Below are 19,792 nucleotides of genomic sequence, written 5' to 3' on the forward strand. Positions count from 1 at the left end.
TGTCTGTGTGCCTTGCACTTGTCGCCTGGTTAATCGCAAAGGCTAATGTTCTGTATTTAGACCGACCCACTCAGTATCTGGCTGCTGTTTATGTTACCACAAGGTCCATTCTGTGATAACTGAACACAGTATGTTACCAATGCCTCACTGCGACTCCACTTAAGCCCTCTGGGTAATTGAGACCCATACATGACATACTTCTCTAAAATATGTCCCCAGATATTTTCTGTGGCTTCCTTTGTGTTTAGACAACAATACCAGTAGTTTACATTGACATCATGCTCTGTGTAATTGTAAACCATGCAAAGAATGTGAATTATGCTATTGATTTTTTTTCATTTGCTTGTTTTATTTCTCAATCTCCAAATCATTTATTATTTAACATTGTATGTATTAGAAATGTATGTATACTGAATAATGTTAAAATGTAATTTTAGTTTTTGCTTGCTTTAATTTTAATTTTTTAAGTTTGTTTTGTAGAATTTTATTTACTATCATAGTAAACAGAAGTGCACAGATACATAGGGAAGCAATAATAAACGTAATACATGAGAAAATTTCATTATATATAATATTTATATAAAAATATGTAAAATATGTTTATATTGGAAATATTGCCATTTGCCCTCTTAAAACAGTTATTTGTCCATGTTGTCGTTTTCTATTGGATCAATTATATTAAATCACACATAACATATACAATAAGAAATTCTTAATCCTGAAGTTAAGCATATTTCCAGATTTACTAGTAATAAATACTATCAGTCTTGTCTGTCTTAAGTGAGGATGCTTCTGTATTGTTCTTGTAACAGACTGACTATAAGGGATGATGAAAAAGGAATTCCTCTGTGTCTATTTAAAGACTGAGTCGTGGTCCCCTGGCTGCTTGAGGATACCTATGATTAATCACCACACTGCATGGAGCAGGTCCTAATATGGCCTCGTCAGGAGACCCCATCACTGATAAGACTCTGGCCCGCTGATTTCTATATTGCTCTCCGGGCATTAACCCCCTCCCTTCATGAACCCCCAACCCAACTCAGACACAATAACATTCCTGGGTCCTGAAACGCTCCTCCATATTTGGAAGAGAGGCTTTGTTTAAAAAGAGAACTCATGGTGAAAGCCCCCATAGGTCACCATTCTATCTCAAGGTAAGGTGGACAGTCGCTTACAAATCAAAGAAAGCATTCCCTGTGTTGGTGGGGACTGCCGATTTGTCTCATCAGTTTCCATTCTTTATTTCCTCAGGACCATTACACCTCAGTCTCCTTAGCTGGGATTGGAAAGGTAAGAGCATCTGAAAAATGTTTTTTGATTTAAAAAATTGTTTTAGGACAAGGAGAAATAAATAAATTGTACTACCAATATGATAATAAATTAAGAAAGAAAAATAAATAGACTATATTGGCATATGCTAATAAGTATATAACATAGTTGATTCTTTTTCTTGTAGACACAGTAAAAAATGGGTGATGCTGTTATGAGAGAGTTTGGGCCAGCAGCCCCGTACCTGAGGAAGTCAGACAGGGAGCGACTGGAGGCCCAGACTCGTCCCTTCGACATGAAGAAGGAGTGTTTCATTCCTGACCCTGACGAGGAGTATGTGAAGGCTTCCATCACCAGCCGTGAGGGGGACAAAGTCACAGCTCAAAATGCGAAAGGAAAGGTCAGTGAGCTGGGAGGCACCGCTGCCTGGGATGCAACTGGTTTCCTAAGACACAGTGGTAATGCAAGACATGATTCAGGTCCATTTGTCACACACATCAGAGACAAAATAGCAGCCAGAGACTCTGATGTAGAGACAAGATCATCCTGTGCTCCGTCATAAACATTCACTCAAAAATAACTAATCTTTGAAAGTAGCTGAAATTCTGCAGGATTCATAACAGTATTAATGCCGACTATCTCCATTTTCAGACTGTCACAGTGAAGGAGTGTGATGTACACCCTCAGAACCCGCCAAAGTTTGACAAAATTGAAGACATGGCGATGTTCACCTTCCTCCATGAGCCTGCTGTGCTGTTTAACCTCAAAGAGCGTTATGCAGCATGGATGATCTATGTGAGTTTACAGCTTTGAAAAACATTATGAGGCAAAGATTGTAACCATCACCTATACAACTACATATTACATTCATATATCAATGGCTAATATAATTTTTATCTTAAACAGTTTGCTTCTCTTTCTCATTCTCATAGACCTACTCTGGGCTCTTCTGTGTGACTGTCAACCCCTACAAGTGGCTGCCAGTCTACAACCAGGAAGTGGTTGTTGCCTATAGAGGAAAGAAGAGGAGTGAAGCTCCTCCTCATATCTTCTCTATCTCTGACAATGCCTACCAGTACATGCTAACTGGTAATTTAGCTACAGTTATGATACATTTACATAAATATAAAGCAGATCTTCACAAAGGAATCCTAGAGTACTTACGTTCTTCTCTTTTCCAGACAGAGAAAATCAGTCAATTCTCATCACGTAAGTTATGTTTTCATGACTTTGTTATAATGCAACTGGGAATGACATCATGCTATGAGAATAGCAGCCTTCCATGAAATATTTGTTGGTTTTGTGAGTGAACGGTTGTGCATGTTAATTCCATACTGGACTAGAAGAATAGAACGTTAAATCATGGATTTAATGGCAAGAAACTAAATAACTAAACAACATTCAATCAGTACATATTCTTTTGGACTGTTATAGTGTGAATTTACTTACAAGCCACCTATTGATGCGGTCACTACTGTAATCATGTCATGTTTTATTAGCTGAAAATAGGCAGATACGGAAGAATAAACTTAAAGAAATCCAGGTTACTATATTGATTATGGATAACAGTCATAGTGCAGTTTGGCAGGTTTCAACAGGTTAAATTTAAGATTTTTAAGATCATTATTAGTGCAATTAAGACCTATGATACGTCCATACAGGCAAAAAAAGTACTAATCATATTAAGTAAAATCAGTATTGGCTCCATATCGGTTTTTAGTTTAGTAAAACAATTTTTCCCCAAAACACATTTAATAGTGAGACTGGAAAATGCAACTAAGTAAAGTTGATTTATGGAATCCATGACCTGTCAAAATTATATTTAAGACATTTCAAGGCCTAAAATTCGGATTTTTTGTTTTAATTAGTGTCGATTAGTCAAAAACCTGACTAGGTGTGTGTGATTTGTCAAATTTGTTTCTTCAGTGGAGAATCTGGTGCTGGGAAAACTGTCAACACCAAGAGAGTCATCCAGTACTTTGCCAGCATTGCAGCTGCAGGCGGCAAGAAGGACACAGGCTCTGAGAAAAAGGTTTTGATGCTTAAATGACAACATAGAACATTTGACAGTGTTTTTTTTTTTTGTGTGTTTACTCTTTTGAATGAATGTTGCACGCCTGTACTTTTTAGGGTACTCTGGAGGATCAAATCATCCAGGCTAACCCAGCTTTAGAGGCCTTTGGGAATGCCAAGACCATCAGGAATGACAACTCCTCAAGATTTGTAAGAGCTTTTCCTGTAATGAAAGCCCTCTATTCTAGCCACCTATTCTATTCTAATGTTGTTTTGGCCATACATTTTAGGGCAAATTCATCCGAATTCACTTTGCAGCCAGTGGAAAGTTGGCCTCAGCTGATATTGAGACTTGTAAGCAGTCTCTTCTCTATACTTTCATCTTGTTTATTCATACGTTCACAGTGGTTATCTTCCCACCTACATAATGCAAATGTCTTTACAGATCTGCTGGAAAAGTCCCGCGTCACCTTTCAGCTTAGGGCTGAGAGAGATTACCACATCTTCTATCAGATTCTGTCTCAGAAGAAACCTGAACTGCTTGGTAAATAAGACAAATAATCTTTAGACCAGTAACAACTAGTAGTTGTAATACTGCTATATCCAAAGCATACAAAATCTAACATGTCTGTTTTGTTTTTCAGAGATGTTGCTCATCACCAACAACCCCTATGACTATGCCTTCATCTCCCAAGGAGAGACGACTGTAGCCTCCATCAATGATGCTGAAGAGCTGATGGCCACTGATGTGAGTAGGGATGCACCATAATATCTCAACAGTCACTCCTGAAAAAGTAAGGTAAAAGTTGTTAATATGTGCTATGAGTCCAATTCATAGATTTCGCTATTTTTAGATTTAGACCTTGTAAGGTTTACTGAAAACTGACTGTTAAGCCATAAAATCTATTGCTATTGTTCTGGCTTCCCACATTATTTTGTATCTATGGGTTGGTATAGGATTATGAGACCTGGTGTCATTGAGGTCACTTATGACCTATCAATGACAATGACATATCAAACCTAATACCCCTCTTCTCATTCAGGATGCCTTTGATGTTCTGGGCTTCACTCAAGAGGAGAAGAACGGCATTTACAAGCTGACTGGTGCCATCATGCATCATGGAAACATGAAGTTCAAGAACAAGCAGCGTGAAGAGCAGGCAGAAGCTGATGGCACTGAAGGTAAAACAGAATCTCTCGGAAGCCATGAAACATGATAAACGGGATATAAAACATGTCAGGATTTAAGGCATTTATGTTTATTGAGAAATTTTACATTTCCATGTATTTTTCTCAGATGCTGACAAAATAGCTTATCTAATGGGTCTGAACTCTGCTGACCTGATCAAAGGTCTCTGTCACCCAAGAGTCAAAGTAGGAAATGAATGGGTCACCAAGGGACAAAATGTCCAGCAGGTAAGAATAAAACTTGAATTGTTGAACTTATTGTAAGGTGTCCCTTAGGCCAGAGATACACATGTTCGCACCGCAAATGCATTGTGTTAATTATTTATTTTTTTGTAAAAAAAATAATAAGTAAATTTTTTGGGGCTTTTATTGCCTTTATTATAGTGTCAGCTGAGGATAGACATGAAGGGGGGGCAGAGAGAGGGGATGACACACAGCGAAGGTCAGATTTGAACGCTGGCCTCTGCAGCAAGGACTTAGCCTCGGTACATGGGTCGCCAGCTCTACCCACTGAGCTAAGCTGGCGCCCCAAGAAGTGTTGTGTTAATTTAACAGTGTTAATAGGACATACACAATTAACAGTCCAAACTGACATAGCATATGCGAGGTCATGCCTGTGCAAATACATAGTTAAAACCAAATATATCTCCGGCAGTAAAGCACAACAGATAACGGAAGCAAAGTTTAATGTTTTTTTTGTTTTTTTTAAGGTGTACTATGCTATTGGTGCGCTGTCGAAGTCAGTGTACGAGAAGATGTTCCTATGGATGGTAGTGAGGATCAACCAATCTCTGGACACCAAGCAGTCGCGTCAGTACTTCATTGGTGTACTGGATATTGCTGGATTTGAGATCTTTGATGTGAGCTTCTTCCATTTATTTTTAATTTATATTCTGCAAATTAATTTATTCAACTCATTTAACAGGAGCATGAAAATGACTTTACTTTTTAAACTTTACTTCGCAGTTCAACACCTTTGAGCAGCTGTGCATCAACTTCACCAATGAAAAACTGCAACAGTTTTTCAACCACCACATGTTTGTGCTGGAGCAGGAAGAGTACAAGAAAGAGGGCATTGAATGGACTTTCATTGATTTTGGTATGGACTTGCAGGCCTGTATTGACCTGATTGAAAAGGTGAGATATTATTACAACTATACATAAAGACCAATTGAAAATGTGATTTCTTTTTTCAAACCACCACCACATCTTTTCCCCCTCAGCCCATGGGTATCATGTCCATCCTTGAAGAGGAGTGCATGTTCCCCAAAGCCTCTGATGCTACCTTTAAAGCTAAGCTCTATGACAACCATCTGGGGAAATCTGCCAACTTCCAGAAGCCCAGAATTGTCAAAGGGAAACCAGAGGCCCATTTTGCCCTGATGCACTACGCTGGCACTGTTGATTATAATATCAACAACTGGCTGGTGAAGAACAAGGATCCTCTGAATGAGACTGTTGTTGGACTGTACCAGAAGTCTACTCTCAAATTTTTATCTTTCCTCTTTGTAAATTATGCTGGAGCTGAATCAGGTACGAATATATTGAATGTACTGGATTAATCTGGATTAATTATTTAATCTGACTTTTCCCACTATGACAAATGTTCATAGTGGGAATTCTTGTGTCTGTTAATGCAATCTAATGAGTTGTACACGTTGTTTATTAGCTGAAGGTGGAAAGGGTGGCAAAGGAGGAGGAAGCAAGAAGAAGGGTTCATCCTTCCAAACTGTGTCTGCCTTGCACAGGGTTAGTAAAACACATTAAGAGGTGTGAATGGCTGCCTCACGAGGAATACTGATTTGGTTTAATTTTGCACTGATATGTGTCACAGTAATCCCCTAAAGTGGCTGTTAAACACAGGGTTTAATTGCCTTCACAGGAGAACCTGAACAAGCTGATGACCAACTTGAGGTCTACTCACCCTCACTTTGTACGCTGCATCATCCCCAATGAAACCAAGACTCCTGGGGCCATGGAGAATCCTCTGGTGATGCACCAGCTGCGCTGTAACGGTGTGCTGGAAGGCATCAGGATCTGCAGAAAGGGCTTCCCAAACAGGATCCTCTATGGAGATTTCAAACAAAGGTATTATCTCGTATGTCATGTGTTTAGTCACATACTTAAGAAAACATAAATACCATTCTCCAAGATATTTATTTTTTCTTTGTCAGATATCGCATCCTGAATCCTGCTGCCATCCCTGATGGTCAGTTCATTGACAGCAAGAAGGGAGCTGAGAAACTCCTTGGGTCTCTGGATATTGATCACAATCAGTACAAGTTTGGACACACCAAGGTAATCAATAAAAGAGAAAAGTCCAAAGCACATCTGTTAAAATCTATATACAGTGTAAAGTGGTAAGAAAGCTACTGTATGTCCTAGAATGCCAGCCCTTACATGTAATACGTGTTGATTACTTACATGCTGTGACATGCTCCTAAAGGTATTCTTCAAGGCTGGTCTTCTTGGGCAGCTGGAAGAGATGAGGGATGACCGTTTGTCACTTATCATCACTGGAATCCAGGCTAGATCAAGAGGCTTGCTGGCGAGAGTGGAATTCCAGAAGATAGTTGAAAGAAGGTCAGAGGAATCAGGAAATCTAAATGAACTAAAACCAAGTAAATTTGTAATTTTTATAATGATTTTGTTTTATGTGAAGTGGTAGTAATAACTTTGGCTGATCTTTGACAGAGATGCACTATTGGTAATCCAGTGGAACATCCGTGCCTTCATGGGGGTCAAGAATTGGCCCTGGATGAAGCTGTTCTTCAAGATCAAACCTCTGTTGAGGTCTGCTGAGGCAGAAAAAGAGATGGCCAATATGAAGGAAGAATTCCTCAAATTGAAAGAGGCTTATGCAAAATCTGAAGCTCGTAGAAAGGAACTAGAGGAGAAAATGGTTTCTCTTCTCCAAGAGAAGAATGACTTACAGCTCCAAGTCCAGGCTGTAAGTCTAATAACAGCATTCTTAATATTATGTCAAAATGTAATCATACAGTATATACCATGTGAATATGAATAAACAATACATACATTAATCATGTATATTGCAACTTATCATATGTTATTAAATTGATAACCATTTCCTTTTTAGGAGCAAGATAATCTTGCAGATGCTGAAGAAAGATGTGAGGGGCTGATCAAACACAAAATTCAGATGGAATCAAAAGCCAAAGAGCTGACAGAAAGACTGGAGGATGAGGAAGAGATGAATGCCGAGCTTACAGCTAAGAAGAGGAAGCTGGAGGATGAATGTTCTGAGCTGAAGAAAGACATTGATGACTTAGAATTAACTCTGGCGAAAGTGGAGAAAGAGAAGCATGCCACTGAGAACAAGGTATGACAACGACTCAGCTATTTATATTTATCTTAATACAGGAGAAATGCCACTAGCACGTTTCTAACATGTACAATATTTACTACTCATTTCACAGGTAAAGAACCTGGTCGAGGAGATGGCTGCTCTTGATGAAATCATTGCCAAGCTGACCAAGGAAAAGAAAGCCTTACAGGAAGCTCATCAGCAAACACTGGATGATCTGCAGAGTGAAGAAGACAAAGTCAACTCTCTGACCAAGGCCAAGGCTAAGCTGGAGCAGCAAGTGGATGATGTAAGAACTCTACTACATGTTGTCTCCAACTTAGTTTGATGTGTTTGTAAGACAATTATGCTCCTTGCATATTGAGAAAACAGTTTGACTTTATGTTTTGATATATCTCAGCTTGAAGGTTCATTGGAACAAGAGAAGAAGATTCGAATGGATCTTGAGAGAGCCAAGAGGAAGCTGGAGGGAGACTTGAAATTAACCCAGGAGAGCGTAATGGACCTAGAGAATGACAAGCAACAACTTGAAGAGCATATGAAAAAGTGAACACAATATTCTAGTGCATATACAGCATGTCTGTATCTCATACACGACACAAAAGCTGTACAGATACAAGCACAACAGATGACCAGTAATTCTAACTACTGTTTTTACCACAGGAAAGATTTTGAACTCAGCCAGCTCAACAGTAAAATAGAGGATGAGCAGGCTGTAACCATTCATCTTCAAAAGAAACTGAAAGAGCTCCAGGTAATGGCCAATTGTGTGTAAGGGTTCCAAAATTTATAAAACACTCAGCACTAAGTGCCAACCAAAGAACTTTGCCTTTACAGGCCCGCATTGAGGAGCTGGAGGAAGAGCTTGAAGCAGAGCGAGCTGCCCGAGCCAAGGTGGAGAAGCAGAGAGCAGACTTGTCCAGAGAGCTGGAGGAGATCAGTGAGAGGCTGGAGGAAGCTGGTGGAGCAACAACTGCCCAGATTGAGATGAACAAGAAGAGGGAGGCTGAGTTCCTGAAACTCCGCAGAGACCTTGAAGAGGCCACTCTGCAGCATGAAGCCACTGCTGCCACACTCAGGAAGAAACAAGCTGACAGTGTTGCTGACCTGGGAGAGCAGATTGACAACCTGCAGAGAGTCAAGCAGAAACTGGAGAAGGAGAAGAGTGAGCTCAGACTGGAGCTGGATGATGTGGTCTCTAATATGGAACATATTGTGAAGACAAAGGTTGGCTAAACTGACTAACTCTTGCTAATGTTAAGATTGCACAGATGTGGCAGGACAGTAGGGGTAAAATGGGTGTATTTATTTTTTTTATTTTCAATCTAGACAAATCTAGAGAAGACATGCAGGACTGTGGAAGATCAGATGAATGAATACAAGACTAAATTTGAAGAGGCTCAACGCTGCATCAATGACTTCAATATACAAAAAGCCAAACTTCAAACAGAAAATGGTAATTTTTTTGCATTAATACAAGCTGATATTTACTTGATGTATTTGACAATTTCCATATATGTTTCAAGCTTTGAAATCATGGAATTCAATTAGTTTTTACAAAAAACAGACAACATTTCTTTAAAACAATCACTTCTTGGTGACACAGTTTGCTTTGACACAGGCAGTTAAATTCTGCATTTTCCGAAACACTAGGTGAGCTCTCAAGGCAGCTGGAGGAGAAGGATTCTCTAGTGTCTCAACTGACAAGAGGAAAAATGTCCTACACTCAACAGATGGAAGACCTAAAGCGACAACTGGAAGAGGAGACCAAGGTGAAATGAAGTTTCAGTGCACAGTGACACCACTGGACAGTCATTTCTAACTGATGTATATAACAATGTTACTTATTCATATAATTTTGTTTCGACAGGCAAAGAGTGCCCTGGCCCATGCAGTGCAGTCTGCTCGTCATGACTGTGACCTCCTCAGGGAGCAGTATGAGGAGGAGCAGGAGGCCAAGGCTGAACTGCAGCGCAGCATGTCCAAGGCCAACTCTGAGGTAGCTCAGTGGAGAACCAAGTACGAAACTGATGCCATACAGAGAACTGAGGAACTGGAGGAGGCCAAGTAAGACAGTTTGAGATACAAATTCATGTTTTGATATGTAATTCCTAAAGAGACATTTAACTTCGTCTAGCAGATCAGCTTTTTGTTTGTGTTATGTTCCTACTAAAATGTAAGACGAACAAAAAGTTTGTCTGTTAGATGATCAAGCAGCCATTATATTAGTTGAATTTATTATAATTTATACCACAACTATAGGGACATTCAATTATTTTAATGATTGCTTTCTAAAGGAAAAAGCTGGCTCAGCGTCTGCAGGATGCCGAGGAGGCTGTTGAAGCAGTGAACGCTAAATGTTCCTCTCTGGAGAAGACCAAACACAGGCTGCAGAATGAGATTGAAGATCTCATGGTGGATGTGGAGAGATCTAATGCTGCTGCTGCTGCTCTGGACAAGAAGCAAAGAAACTTTGATAAGGTGAAGTACTATGAAGTATTGGTGACCACTAAAGATATCAATTGGGGGGAGCCACAGGACTTTGGACCAGCAAAATCATCAGTAGACTTTTTAATTATTAACTATTTTTAGTAGTGCCCAGCTTCATGTTTTACACACATCACATCTTAGAGCTGCCCACCACAACTACAGTATAGGGCAGCTTCACTAAACTTTAATAGGGGTAGTGTGTAACATTTGAAGTCTAAGTTCGGTGCCCCCCAGTGGTAGTATTCAAAAAACACACTGCAGCACATGCTGGCATGAAGCTAGTGGGCAACACATTGCACCAATTTTCATTGGCATTCAAATTTTCCACAAACATAAACTAATGCCATCTATAAAAGATGGAAATAGTGCCTTTAACAGGGGAGAACACATTTATATTCTGTTCTAACACCTATTGAGCAAATATCTTTGGGTTTACGTGTTATCTACCTAGATGTGCTGTTTTCCATAATGGGAGAAATTGTTTCACGCAAGGCAAACTCCCCAAGCCTGTGGTGCTTTCTCCATTCATCTGACACATGTACACTTACTGTTGGCCATTCTATCCACTGTAGGTCCTGTCGGAGTGGAAGCAGAAGTACGAAGAGTCTCAGTGTGAGCTGGAGAGCTCCCAGAAGGAGGCCAGGGCTCTGAGCACTGAGCTCTTTAAACTGAAGAACTCTTATGAGGAGTCTCTGGATCATCTGGAGACCATGAAGAGAGAGAATAAAAACTTACAGGGTGAGAGCTACTGCCAGGATTAGTGTACACGTTTTTGCCAATTAAATTGTAAATACATCTTAATCACACTGCTTGACATTCCACAGAGGAGATTTCTGACCTCACTGAGCAACTTGGTGAGGGTGGAAAGAGCATCCATGAACTGGAAAAATTACGGAAACAACTGGAACAGGAAAAGAGTGAGATCCAGTCTGCTCTTGAGGAAGCTGAGGTACAGATTCCTTTTTGATGAATGAAACATTTTTCAGTATAACTGTATGCGGTTATGTAATACTCTGTACCCTCCTGTCCACCAGGCCTCCCTGGAACATGAAGAGGGTAAGATTCTAAGAGCCCAGCTTGAGTTCAATCAAATTAAAGCTGATATTGAACGTAAACTAGCTGAGAAAGATGAGGAGATGGAGCAGTGCAAGAGGAACCTGCAGAGGACGATTGACACCCTGCAGAGCTCTCTTGAAGCCGAGTGTCGCAGCAGGAATGAAGCCCTCCGGTTAAAGAAGAAAATGGAGGGAGACCTCAATGAGATGGAGATCCAGCTAAGCCAGGCCAACAGGCAGGCTGCTGAGGCCCAGAAACAACTTAAATCTGTTCATGCACATTTAAAGGTAAACCAGAAAATGAAAAGTCTCACTTTCTTGTGATATTTCAAATTCAAACTGATATATATATAAACATTAATGTGGTTGATGTCATCCCAATAAGGATTGCCAAATTCAATTGGATGAGTCTGTTCGAGCCAATGATGATCTTAAAGAGAACATTGCTATTGTTGAGAGACGCAACAACCTTCTTCAGGCTGAACTGGAGGAACTGAGGTCTGCTCTGGAACAAACTGAGAGAGGTCGCAAACTTGCTGAGCAAGAGCTTCTGGATGTTAGTGAGAGGGTGCAGCTACTGCACTCACAGGTGAGACCTAATAATTTATTGCAACCACTGCAGATGACGGACTAGTTTCTTGGACATTCTAAGGAACTCAAAGGCATTACTAGTTCTAAGTGAATTAACAGTAACACACATTTTATTAAATTCTCAAATTTCAAAAATATGTAGAACACCGGCCTGATAAACCAAAAGAAGAAGTTGGAGGCTGATACATCCCAGCTTCAGACTGAAGTGGAGGAAGCAGTCCAGGAGTGCAGAAACGCAGAGGAAAAGGCCAAGAAGGCTATTACTGATGCTGCGATGATGGCAGAAGAACTGAAGAAAGAGCAGGACACCAGCGCTCACCTGGAGCGTATGAAGAAGAACATGGAGCAGACCATCAAAGACCTGCAGCACCGTTTGGATGAAGCTGAACAGATCGCAATGAAAGGAGGCAAGAAGCAGGTGCAGAAGCTTGAGGCCAGGGTAAGAGAAATTTGCTTATATACAAACATCACGTACATTAGAGCAACCAACAATACTTTGCCGATAACCCTGTTACATTACTGCCTTTTAAAGCCTTCTTGCATATCCTGCAGACAGTAAACAACATTATGATCCGATCAGTCTAGTTTTTTGACATCTGACTAATATATGTTCATCATTCCTTTGCTCTTTGACTCTGGTTTGGTGTACACAAAATCTTTAGTTTGCTAGATGATGATATTTCATCACCAGTGAGTTGCCATAAAACCCAAACAGTGAGCTAAAAAGCTCTGTAGAGCTGCACAATTGGCTGATAAATATATAGTTATTTCAGTAAATGTTAAATGCAGCAATGCAGCTTTGAGCATAGCTCCTTATGGACCGGTTGATTCACAGTGAATGGTTTTCTGATGTTTTCAGGTGAGGGAGCTAGAGAATGAGGTGGAGTTGGAGCAGAAGAAGAGCAGTGAAGCAGTGAAGGGAATCCGTAAATATGAGAGACGCATCAAGGAGCTCACATACCAGGTAATATTTTGTACCATAACGTATACAAATAGCATGTGTATTTTCATCTATACAACATATATATCTATATGTACATTTTATTTATCTACATAATTAACAGATGTAAAATGGGGGTATAAAAATTTGTATTTTTGTTTAAGATTTTTGGGTATAATGTATAAGAATACATATAATGTATATTTTCAGTGTATAAATCCAAAGGGATCTATATAAATAATGTAAAATGAGTATGTGTAATAAGCTATGGCTTTGGCCTACACCTTTTCGGTCAATACAATTGTTTGGATTTATTTATTTACATGTGTATTTAAGTTGTGGAAGTTAAAATTATCTAAATAATCTAAACTAATATATAAATATAAGATGCTAATTAAAAATAATACTCCTTATTAAATTAGTGAGTCTCTTTCCTATTCCTGATTTATCTAGACTGAGGAAGACCGCAAGAATACTGTGCGTCTGCAGGATCTGGTTGACAAACTGCAGCTGAAAGTCAAAGCCTACAAGAGATCTGCTGAGGAGGCTGTAAGTATGGGCTGGGAAAGTTATCTTTCATTTGTGCTGTGTGCTCAGGATTTACTTAGTTTTGCAAAATGTCAATAGCTTAAAAGCACTTTTTAAGCTGTCATAGTTCATAGTTACAGTTCATAGCATAGCATGTTTATATTAGGGATGCACAATAATTATCAGGACAGTAAAATGATTGTCAGAATAATTGGAAATTTATATTATAAATTCTGGTTGATAAACTAGTCAGATAATTTAGTTAGAATTCTTTTGAAAATGAATCGATAGGCTTTATGTTAGGTATTTTTGTGAAGTTTTTTGATGCACCTAAAAGAAGAAAAAAAAGACCATCTGAAGACTCTGAAGTTTTTCTTGTGTGTACAGTGATTTCAGTTAGATTTAGTTAGAACAGAGCAATGGAATATTTAATGATCATTCTTACAGAACAGGTTATGAACTTCTTTTTATATATACAAAAATGTGAAATTATTGGTTATCTTATCGGTATAGGTCATGGAAAGTAGGTAATTACCAGTAATCGTATAGGCTGGGAAAAAAAAACATATTGTGCATCCTAGTTTATAATATACAGTTTATTATTATTATACAGTTTATTATATTTTGAGAATTCTAAAATACTACTAAAACATAAGCATTTTTGCATTTTAGCAATGAAACATTTCAGCTGTAGCTATAGCTATAGCTGTTTACCCTTTCAACTGAAGACCAGTCAATTCTCCCAGGTTCATAGTCTCTTTTAGTAATATCATTTTGTGGCCTGTGTTTTTGTTGAATCCTGTAGGAAGAGCAGGCTAATACTCATCTGGGCAAGTTCCGTAAACTGCAGCACGAGCTGGATGAGGCTGAAGAGCGAGCTGACATCGCTGAGTCTCAAGTCAACAAGCTGCGAGCCAAGAGCCGTGATGTGGGCTCAAAGGTAAGAAGCTCTAGATTTTAATACAGCACTTCATATACTGTCCTACTGCCTTCACAGTGAGGACGCTATTTCTTAATTATCATTCATTCATCGTCATTCTCATCATTTAAATGTCATCCATTTCAAGCTGCGTTTTATTTGCAATTCAAAATCAGTAATTATACAACTGTTCATCATTTTTAATGGTAATAAATAAACCAGACCGGTCTTTGAATTGATCACTTTTATTCTGAATTTGTTAATGTATTTGGTAAGTTGTATTAGTGGAATTTAATATGTTAGTAGTAATGTATTTTTTTGTGACATAGAAAGAAGCTGACATTGTTTTTTAAAAACGGTTTATTTCTGGTCATTTCATGCCTTTATTAGTGAGTTGACAGTACAAATATGACAGAAAGAGGGGATAGAGAAGAGAAAGGGGACGGCATGCAATAAAGGTCACCTCCCTGGCCAGACTCAAACCAGGGATGGCTCATGGTTAGCTCCTTAACCTCCAGGTCCCCAAGGTGCCCCTAAATTAACATTTTTATTATACTATTGAACTATTTAGTAAATTCAATGTGATTTTTGGGGAATGCAGAGACATCAATAAACATACCAATCAAATAAATGTAAACAAAATAACAAACAAACAATGTTAAATGATGTTGTGAGAGCACTGGGTTAGTGTTACGTTCTCACTTAAAGTTCCTACTGTTCTTGTTTGCTCGTATGCAGTGAGTGGAACACGCTAATGTTGTGGCTCTGTTGGCATTACCAACATTTTTGTTAACCTATTTCAAATAAATTATTTAAAAAAAAGATAAATGATTTACACTGAACTCACGCTAGGAATCAGTTTTCACAGTGTCAACAAAAATGGCTTGAGATGTTACTAAAACTAAACGTGGATCTTTAGCATATATGCATTTTAAAACATCTTCCTCCAAATGCATTAAGTGCGACATGGTTTAAATTCATACAACATACTACAGTAAAGGAATGCTGACAGTAAAATAAACCTTTGTCATGTAAAATGAATGTCACAATCACTAACTTAAAACATCTTGAATATTACATTTACTAATCAAAATCTAGTTCTGGTGTACTTCCTTGTATAACACTTGTTGAGTCTTGTTGGTCCCCTAATCCGTCTCTCTTTGTCTACTCTCTTATCATTCTTCATCACAGAAAGGGCTAGAGGAGGAGTGAAACTCACAGATGGCCACCTAAGACCTTTGGGATCTCCTTGGCTGTAGTCTCCTTTGTCTTCAAAGTACTAGAACTCTGTAGAATAAAGCAAAGTGCATTCAAATTAATGTGTAAAGTCCTTATTTACTGTATTTGAATCTGGTAGAATTCTCACATTAACCTGGAGAGGCAAAGGGGAGACATAAGTATGTATAATGTATAAGTCAGTGTTATCACTTTATCGACAATGAAAAATATCAGCTGCTAAATGTATTTCAGTTGAGGAAGATATCAGAAGGGTTAGTATTAGACACACACACACACACACACACACACACACACACACACACACACACACACACACACACACACACACACACACACTTACTCCTGCCACCTTGTGCTGACATTTTGAACTGTTCCTTGACGTTCTACTGTTGCAGGGATGTTTTTGAAAATCCTAATAGGGTCATTACCTGTTAGTCAGATTGTAGTATTTTGTAAGCATTTTGTGTGTTTTTTTTCCAGCAGTGTCTCTACCGAGACATAACTGTCTAGGTTGATCTTAGACTGTGTCCCTAGAATAAAAGAAAACTCAGCTTTTTTTTTGTGTAAACCCTCTTATACTGAATCTAGAGTTATGATATATCCGCTTGAATATATAGTAACGATATTGGCTTTTTGGAATATTCTAAACCAGTTAGTAGTTAGTAGTAGTTAGGTCCCTTCCTGATCACAGCAATAAAAAACACCCATAAATAGATTTTAAAAAAGCTGCTATTCCTTAAATAAATTATTTCTGTGGAAAGTAGCTCATGATGGTATACATGACGTTTTTACGTAATTACTGTAATATTTATGAATCTATAACTGGGTGGAGGCCTGAAGCAGCGAAAACCGTGAAAATTTGTAAGAATGGCCCTATAAACCAGATGAGAACAGTTTTGTAATCTCTAAACAGAAATCACAAATAAAATGTCTAAAGGCACTGTTTATCTGTAGGTAAATTAGGCTTATTGAGCCTACTCATTTTAGATGTTTAGTGACTAGACAAGTCATTAATTTTAAGCACCTAACTACAGGGAACAGATAATATCTCTACGTGTGTTTGTTAACATGTTGGAGTATTAAAATAGACACATTACTTTAACAGTGATACATTTGAAGAGAGTTTGTTTAATATATACAGTACCATTCACTGACACTGTCCTAGCCAATTCCAGTGGGGGATAATCAGATATCATTGTTTATCAAATTTCAGCAAAATTATATCATGATTTTATGATCCTCTCATGTTATTGTTCTACAAATTCAAAATTATTCCTTCAGAAGAAGCTATGTATACATAACACATTTACAGCACATTGTAACTATCTTTCCAGTACAGTTTAGATCTTTCTATCTTTCTCTTTGTTTATTTAGATTTTAAAAGTACTCTATTTTTGTGTGATTTTTATGTACCAACGCACCAAGGCAAATTCATTGTATGTGTAAAAACTTACTTGGCAATAAACCCAATTCTAATTCTGATTCTGATACTGTTTACATAAATAATAGCTAAATCTGGGGGTGCCACATACCAAGGCTGAGTCCTTACCACAGATCAGATTAAAATCCGGCCCTGGGACCTGTGCTAAATTTCATCCCCCCTCTCGCTCTATCCAGATAAAGTAAATGCCAAAAAAACAATAAACGAAAAAACATATACATAGCAATTTTAATACGGCAGATGCTTTTAGCACCCAGGTGTCAGAAGCCAACAATGCTATTTGCACCTGGGGTAGGATGGCCAATTATTTCATTACACCAGCATGAAAGAGACAAACAAGTAGTAGGGATGGGAAGATATATGATTTTATGTGGAAATAGTATTAGATTCCAAAACAACAAACAGGGAGATGATGCGGTGCCTATCTGTGATGCAATAAATATATTTGTTTCTTAGCGAGAGTTAAGTAATTCCAGTATGGTTTAGTGCCATTTCAAAAGTATGCAGTATATTTTCTTGATTATCGTGATAATATCGTTAATCACACTTATTAAATATATAGTCGTGACATGAAATTTTCATGAAATCGTCTCATGCCTACAAAGTAGTTTTGTTGCTTAAAACCTTACCAAACTGTGACTGAACCTGAAAATTATTTTTAAAAAGAAAGAAAAAGAAAATAATAAGTCAACTAAGTCTAAAAACAAATATTCAATGCTGACTTTAGTTTCCCACAGAACTCAAATCCTGTGTTTGAACCATTCATCCACAATGACCTCTTTCCTACATGGTATTTGCTGTTCTTTATGGCTAAACTAGAGGCTAACTATACATGCAAATAGACACTCTTTAATAACATTTAAATAAATTTAAATCATATCACCCAATCACACTATGTAACGTGCATAAAACAATAGTACACTGAGTGCTGACTGTTGTTTAGGCTAGCACATGCAAGTTTTACAAACTAAACTGTATGGACTCATATCGTGAAATGAAATTAATAAATTAAAAAGTAAACAAAATACAATACAAACAACTAAAAATATTGTAAGCTGACAGGCTTACTGTACCTTATTCTTCTGCAGTAGCACAAAGGAGGGACTGATGCTACAGTTCTTGCACTGTCAGAGAGAGCCAAGTGAGGGGTGGATATCAGCTTGACACTTGTCTAGCACTGCATGTTGACCTTGATCTCACATGGCTTGTCCTTCAAGGCTTAAAGATATCTGCAGAGAGATTATAAGATAATAAATAAATTGCATAGTGTTATTCTTTGTCATCCAACACTAACAAAACTACATAAGGTTTGTTTATCTGCCTGCTGACCCTTTAAGACTTTTAACATCATTACCTCAGTGGTATAGGCTCATTTGTGTCAACTGCCTAACACATAGGAATGGGATGTTTAGAAATACTTTTGGATTAATTAGCAGACACCACAGCAAATGTAAATCAAGGTGACACCATTTGTTCTTTCCATCAAAGATTTTAGTCGCAGACAATTGGCCTTACCTTGGAGGAATCTGGTTACAACTCCAAAGCCAGGAAGGGGATGCAAAACAAGATTTCCGCAGGGATTTAGACAGCTGAGAATGAGAATAAGTCCAACAATGTGAAAGCAAATTCTGATTAACTTGGAAAATTGTTCAGCACTCATCATTCAATCATTAATTTGCTAAGAGGTGAGAATGGATAGCAGGATATATTCCATATCCAACAAAATCCATTTTCTTTTTTTTTTCTCCTTGAAGGAATGTTCATTTAAATGTTTTTTTCAACTGATGTTCCATAAAAGTAGATGGACCATCCCTACCATAGCCTTTTCAAAAGCAAATCAACGTGTATATTCTGATTAAAACCACCAACATCAAATTATTACATTCCATAATGGAGTAAAAATGAATAAATGAGAAAAACATTTAATTGTGCTCAAGAATAAAGGGAGGTGTCTGGGCAAAGTTACAGTGCTATGCACCTGTTACCACTCATCCATCATGACATCAGAGACTGCACTTCAGCTATATCACTGCCCTCATAGGCTGCCCTTCTCAATCAGACAGAAAGAATCCAGGCAAGAATTTCACAGGGTTATCTTTGTCCTCAAGGCCAAAGGAAAGGGAACAATGCCATGACGACACCATGAGACAAAGGGTGTAGACCTTGCTGGGCAGAACAGTGGTGAGTGATAATTTAAAGTCCCTGACCTTAGCTCTCACACTTGACAACAGCTGCAACACTTTATTGTCTCAGTAGAGGCTGTAGAAATGCATTTCACCACCCTTCACATGAATGACCTTTGCTGAACTTTATCTTTTTAGGAATCGTAACAAGTCCAGAGCTGTTTTCAAAGCACAATGTTTGAAGATCAAATTAGTCGTATTAAGTCATTAATGTTACTTGTCTGTCACAACTCTGGGATTTAGAAATGAGACACTGAACTTAAAGGTGATGTTAGTAGATAATTAAGAATGCGACCTGCTGTCTCTCAGTTTTGCTTGAACTTTTTGTTTTCACATATAAATGTGAATTGAACCTCTTCTATGTTTTTTCCAGCTTTTTGGTTCTGGTTATCAGAAATTGCAGCTGCTAGATAAGTAATGCAGATAATACACAAATCAAAATATACTGTATGACCATAATAGGTTCATATTATTTGCCATCAGTTCATTACATCTATCATGAAAACAAAAAAGGGGTTCAAAAGGTTTAACTTAAATATTTAAATGTCTTTTAGAATGTTGAAATATCAAATAAAAGTATTTATTTTGGTAGGGCAACCAAACAAAATAAC

The 19,792-nt window shown here is 38.1% G+C and overlaps 1 protein-coding gene and 1 long non-coding RNA gene across 8 annotated transcripts in view; one reads left to right on the forward strand and one right to left on the reverse strand.

Annotated features, from left to right (window-relative positions):
• Window positions 1-1,251: 1,251 nt before the first annotated feature.
• On the forward strand, window positions 1,252-15,633 carry LOC127361455 (myosin-7-like). The gene is made up of 38 exons (XM_051396091.1): window positions 1,252-1,290; window positions 1,457-1,669; window positions 1,921-2,064; window positions 2,202-2,358; window positions 2,451-2,478; window positions 3,196-3,301; window positions 3,400-3,492; window positions 3,573-3,636; window positions 3,728-3,826; window positions 3,927-4,030; window positions 4,326-4,464; window positions 4,580-4,698; window positions 5,181-5,330; window positions 5,437-5,607; window positions 5,694-6,003; window positions 6,140-6,219; window positions 6,353-6,558; window positions 6,645-6,768; window positions 6,917-7,053; window positions 7,165-7,420; window positions 7,568-7,810; window positions 7,908-8,084; window positions 8,196-8,341; window positions 8,459-8,549; window positions 8,633-9,022; window positions 9,125-9,251; window positions 9,449-9,567; window positions 9,666-9,862; window positions 10,093-10,276; window positions 10,858-11,023; window positions 11,110-11,234; window positions 11,320-11,628; window positions 11,726-11,929; window positions 12,074-12,370; window positions 12,791-12,895; window positions 13,325-13,420; window positions 14,205-14,339; window positions 15,510-15,633. Exons 2-38 carry the CDS (start codon window positions 1,469-1,471, stop codon window positions 15,528-15,530), a joined length of 5,820 nt encoding a protein of 1,939 aa, XP_051252051.1. The 5' UTR covers window positions 1,252-1,290; window positions 1,457-1,468; the 3' UTR covers window positions 15,531-15,633.
• The window catches only part of LOC127361574 (uncharacterized), a 34,582-nt gene continuing 29,450 nt past the window's right edge, over window positions 14,661-19,792 (reverse strand). For 6 of the 7 annotated variants that reach the window (XR_007884311.1, XR_007884308.1, XR_007884305.1 and 3 more), the window contains 3 exons: window positions 18,514-18,587; window positions 18,072-18,227; window positions 14,661-15,605 (listed from right to left, as the gene is read on the reverse strand). This is a non-coding gene — a long non-coding RNA (uncharacterized LOC127361574). Of the gene's footprint in view, window positions 15,606-17,627; window positions 17,644-18,071; window positions 18,228-18,513; window positions 18,588-19,792 lie in introns of all 7 variants that reach the window. The other variant, XR_007884307.1, reaches the window with a different exon arrangement.

This window comes from Dicentrarchus labrax, unplaced genomic scaffold, assembly GCF_905237075.1.
Source record: "Dicentrarchus labrax unplaced genomic scaffold, dlabrax2021, whole genome shotgun sequence".
In the NCBI taxonomy this organism is placed as follows: domain Eukaryota; kingdom Metazoa; phylum Chordata; class Actinopteri; family Moronidae; genus Dicentrarchus; species Dicentrarchus labrax.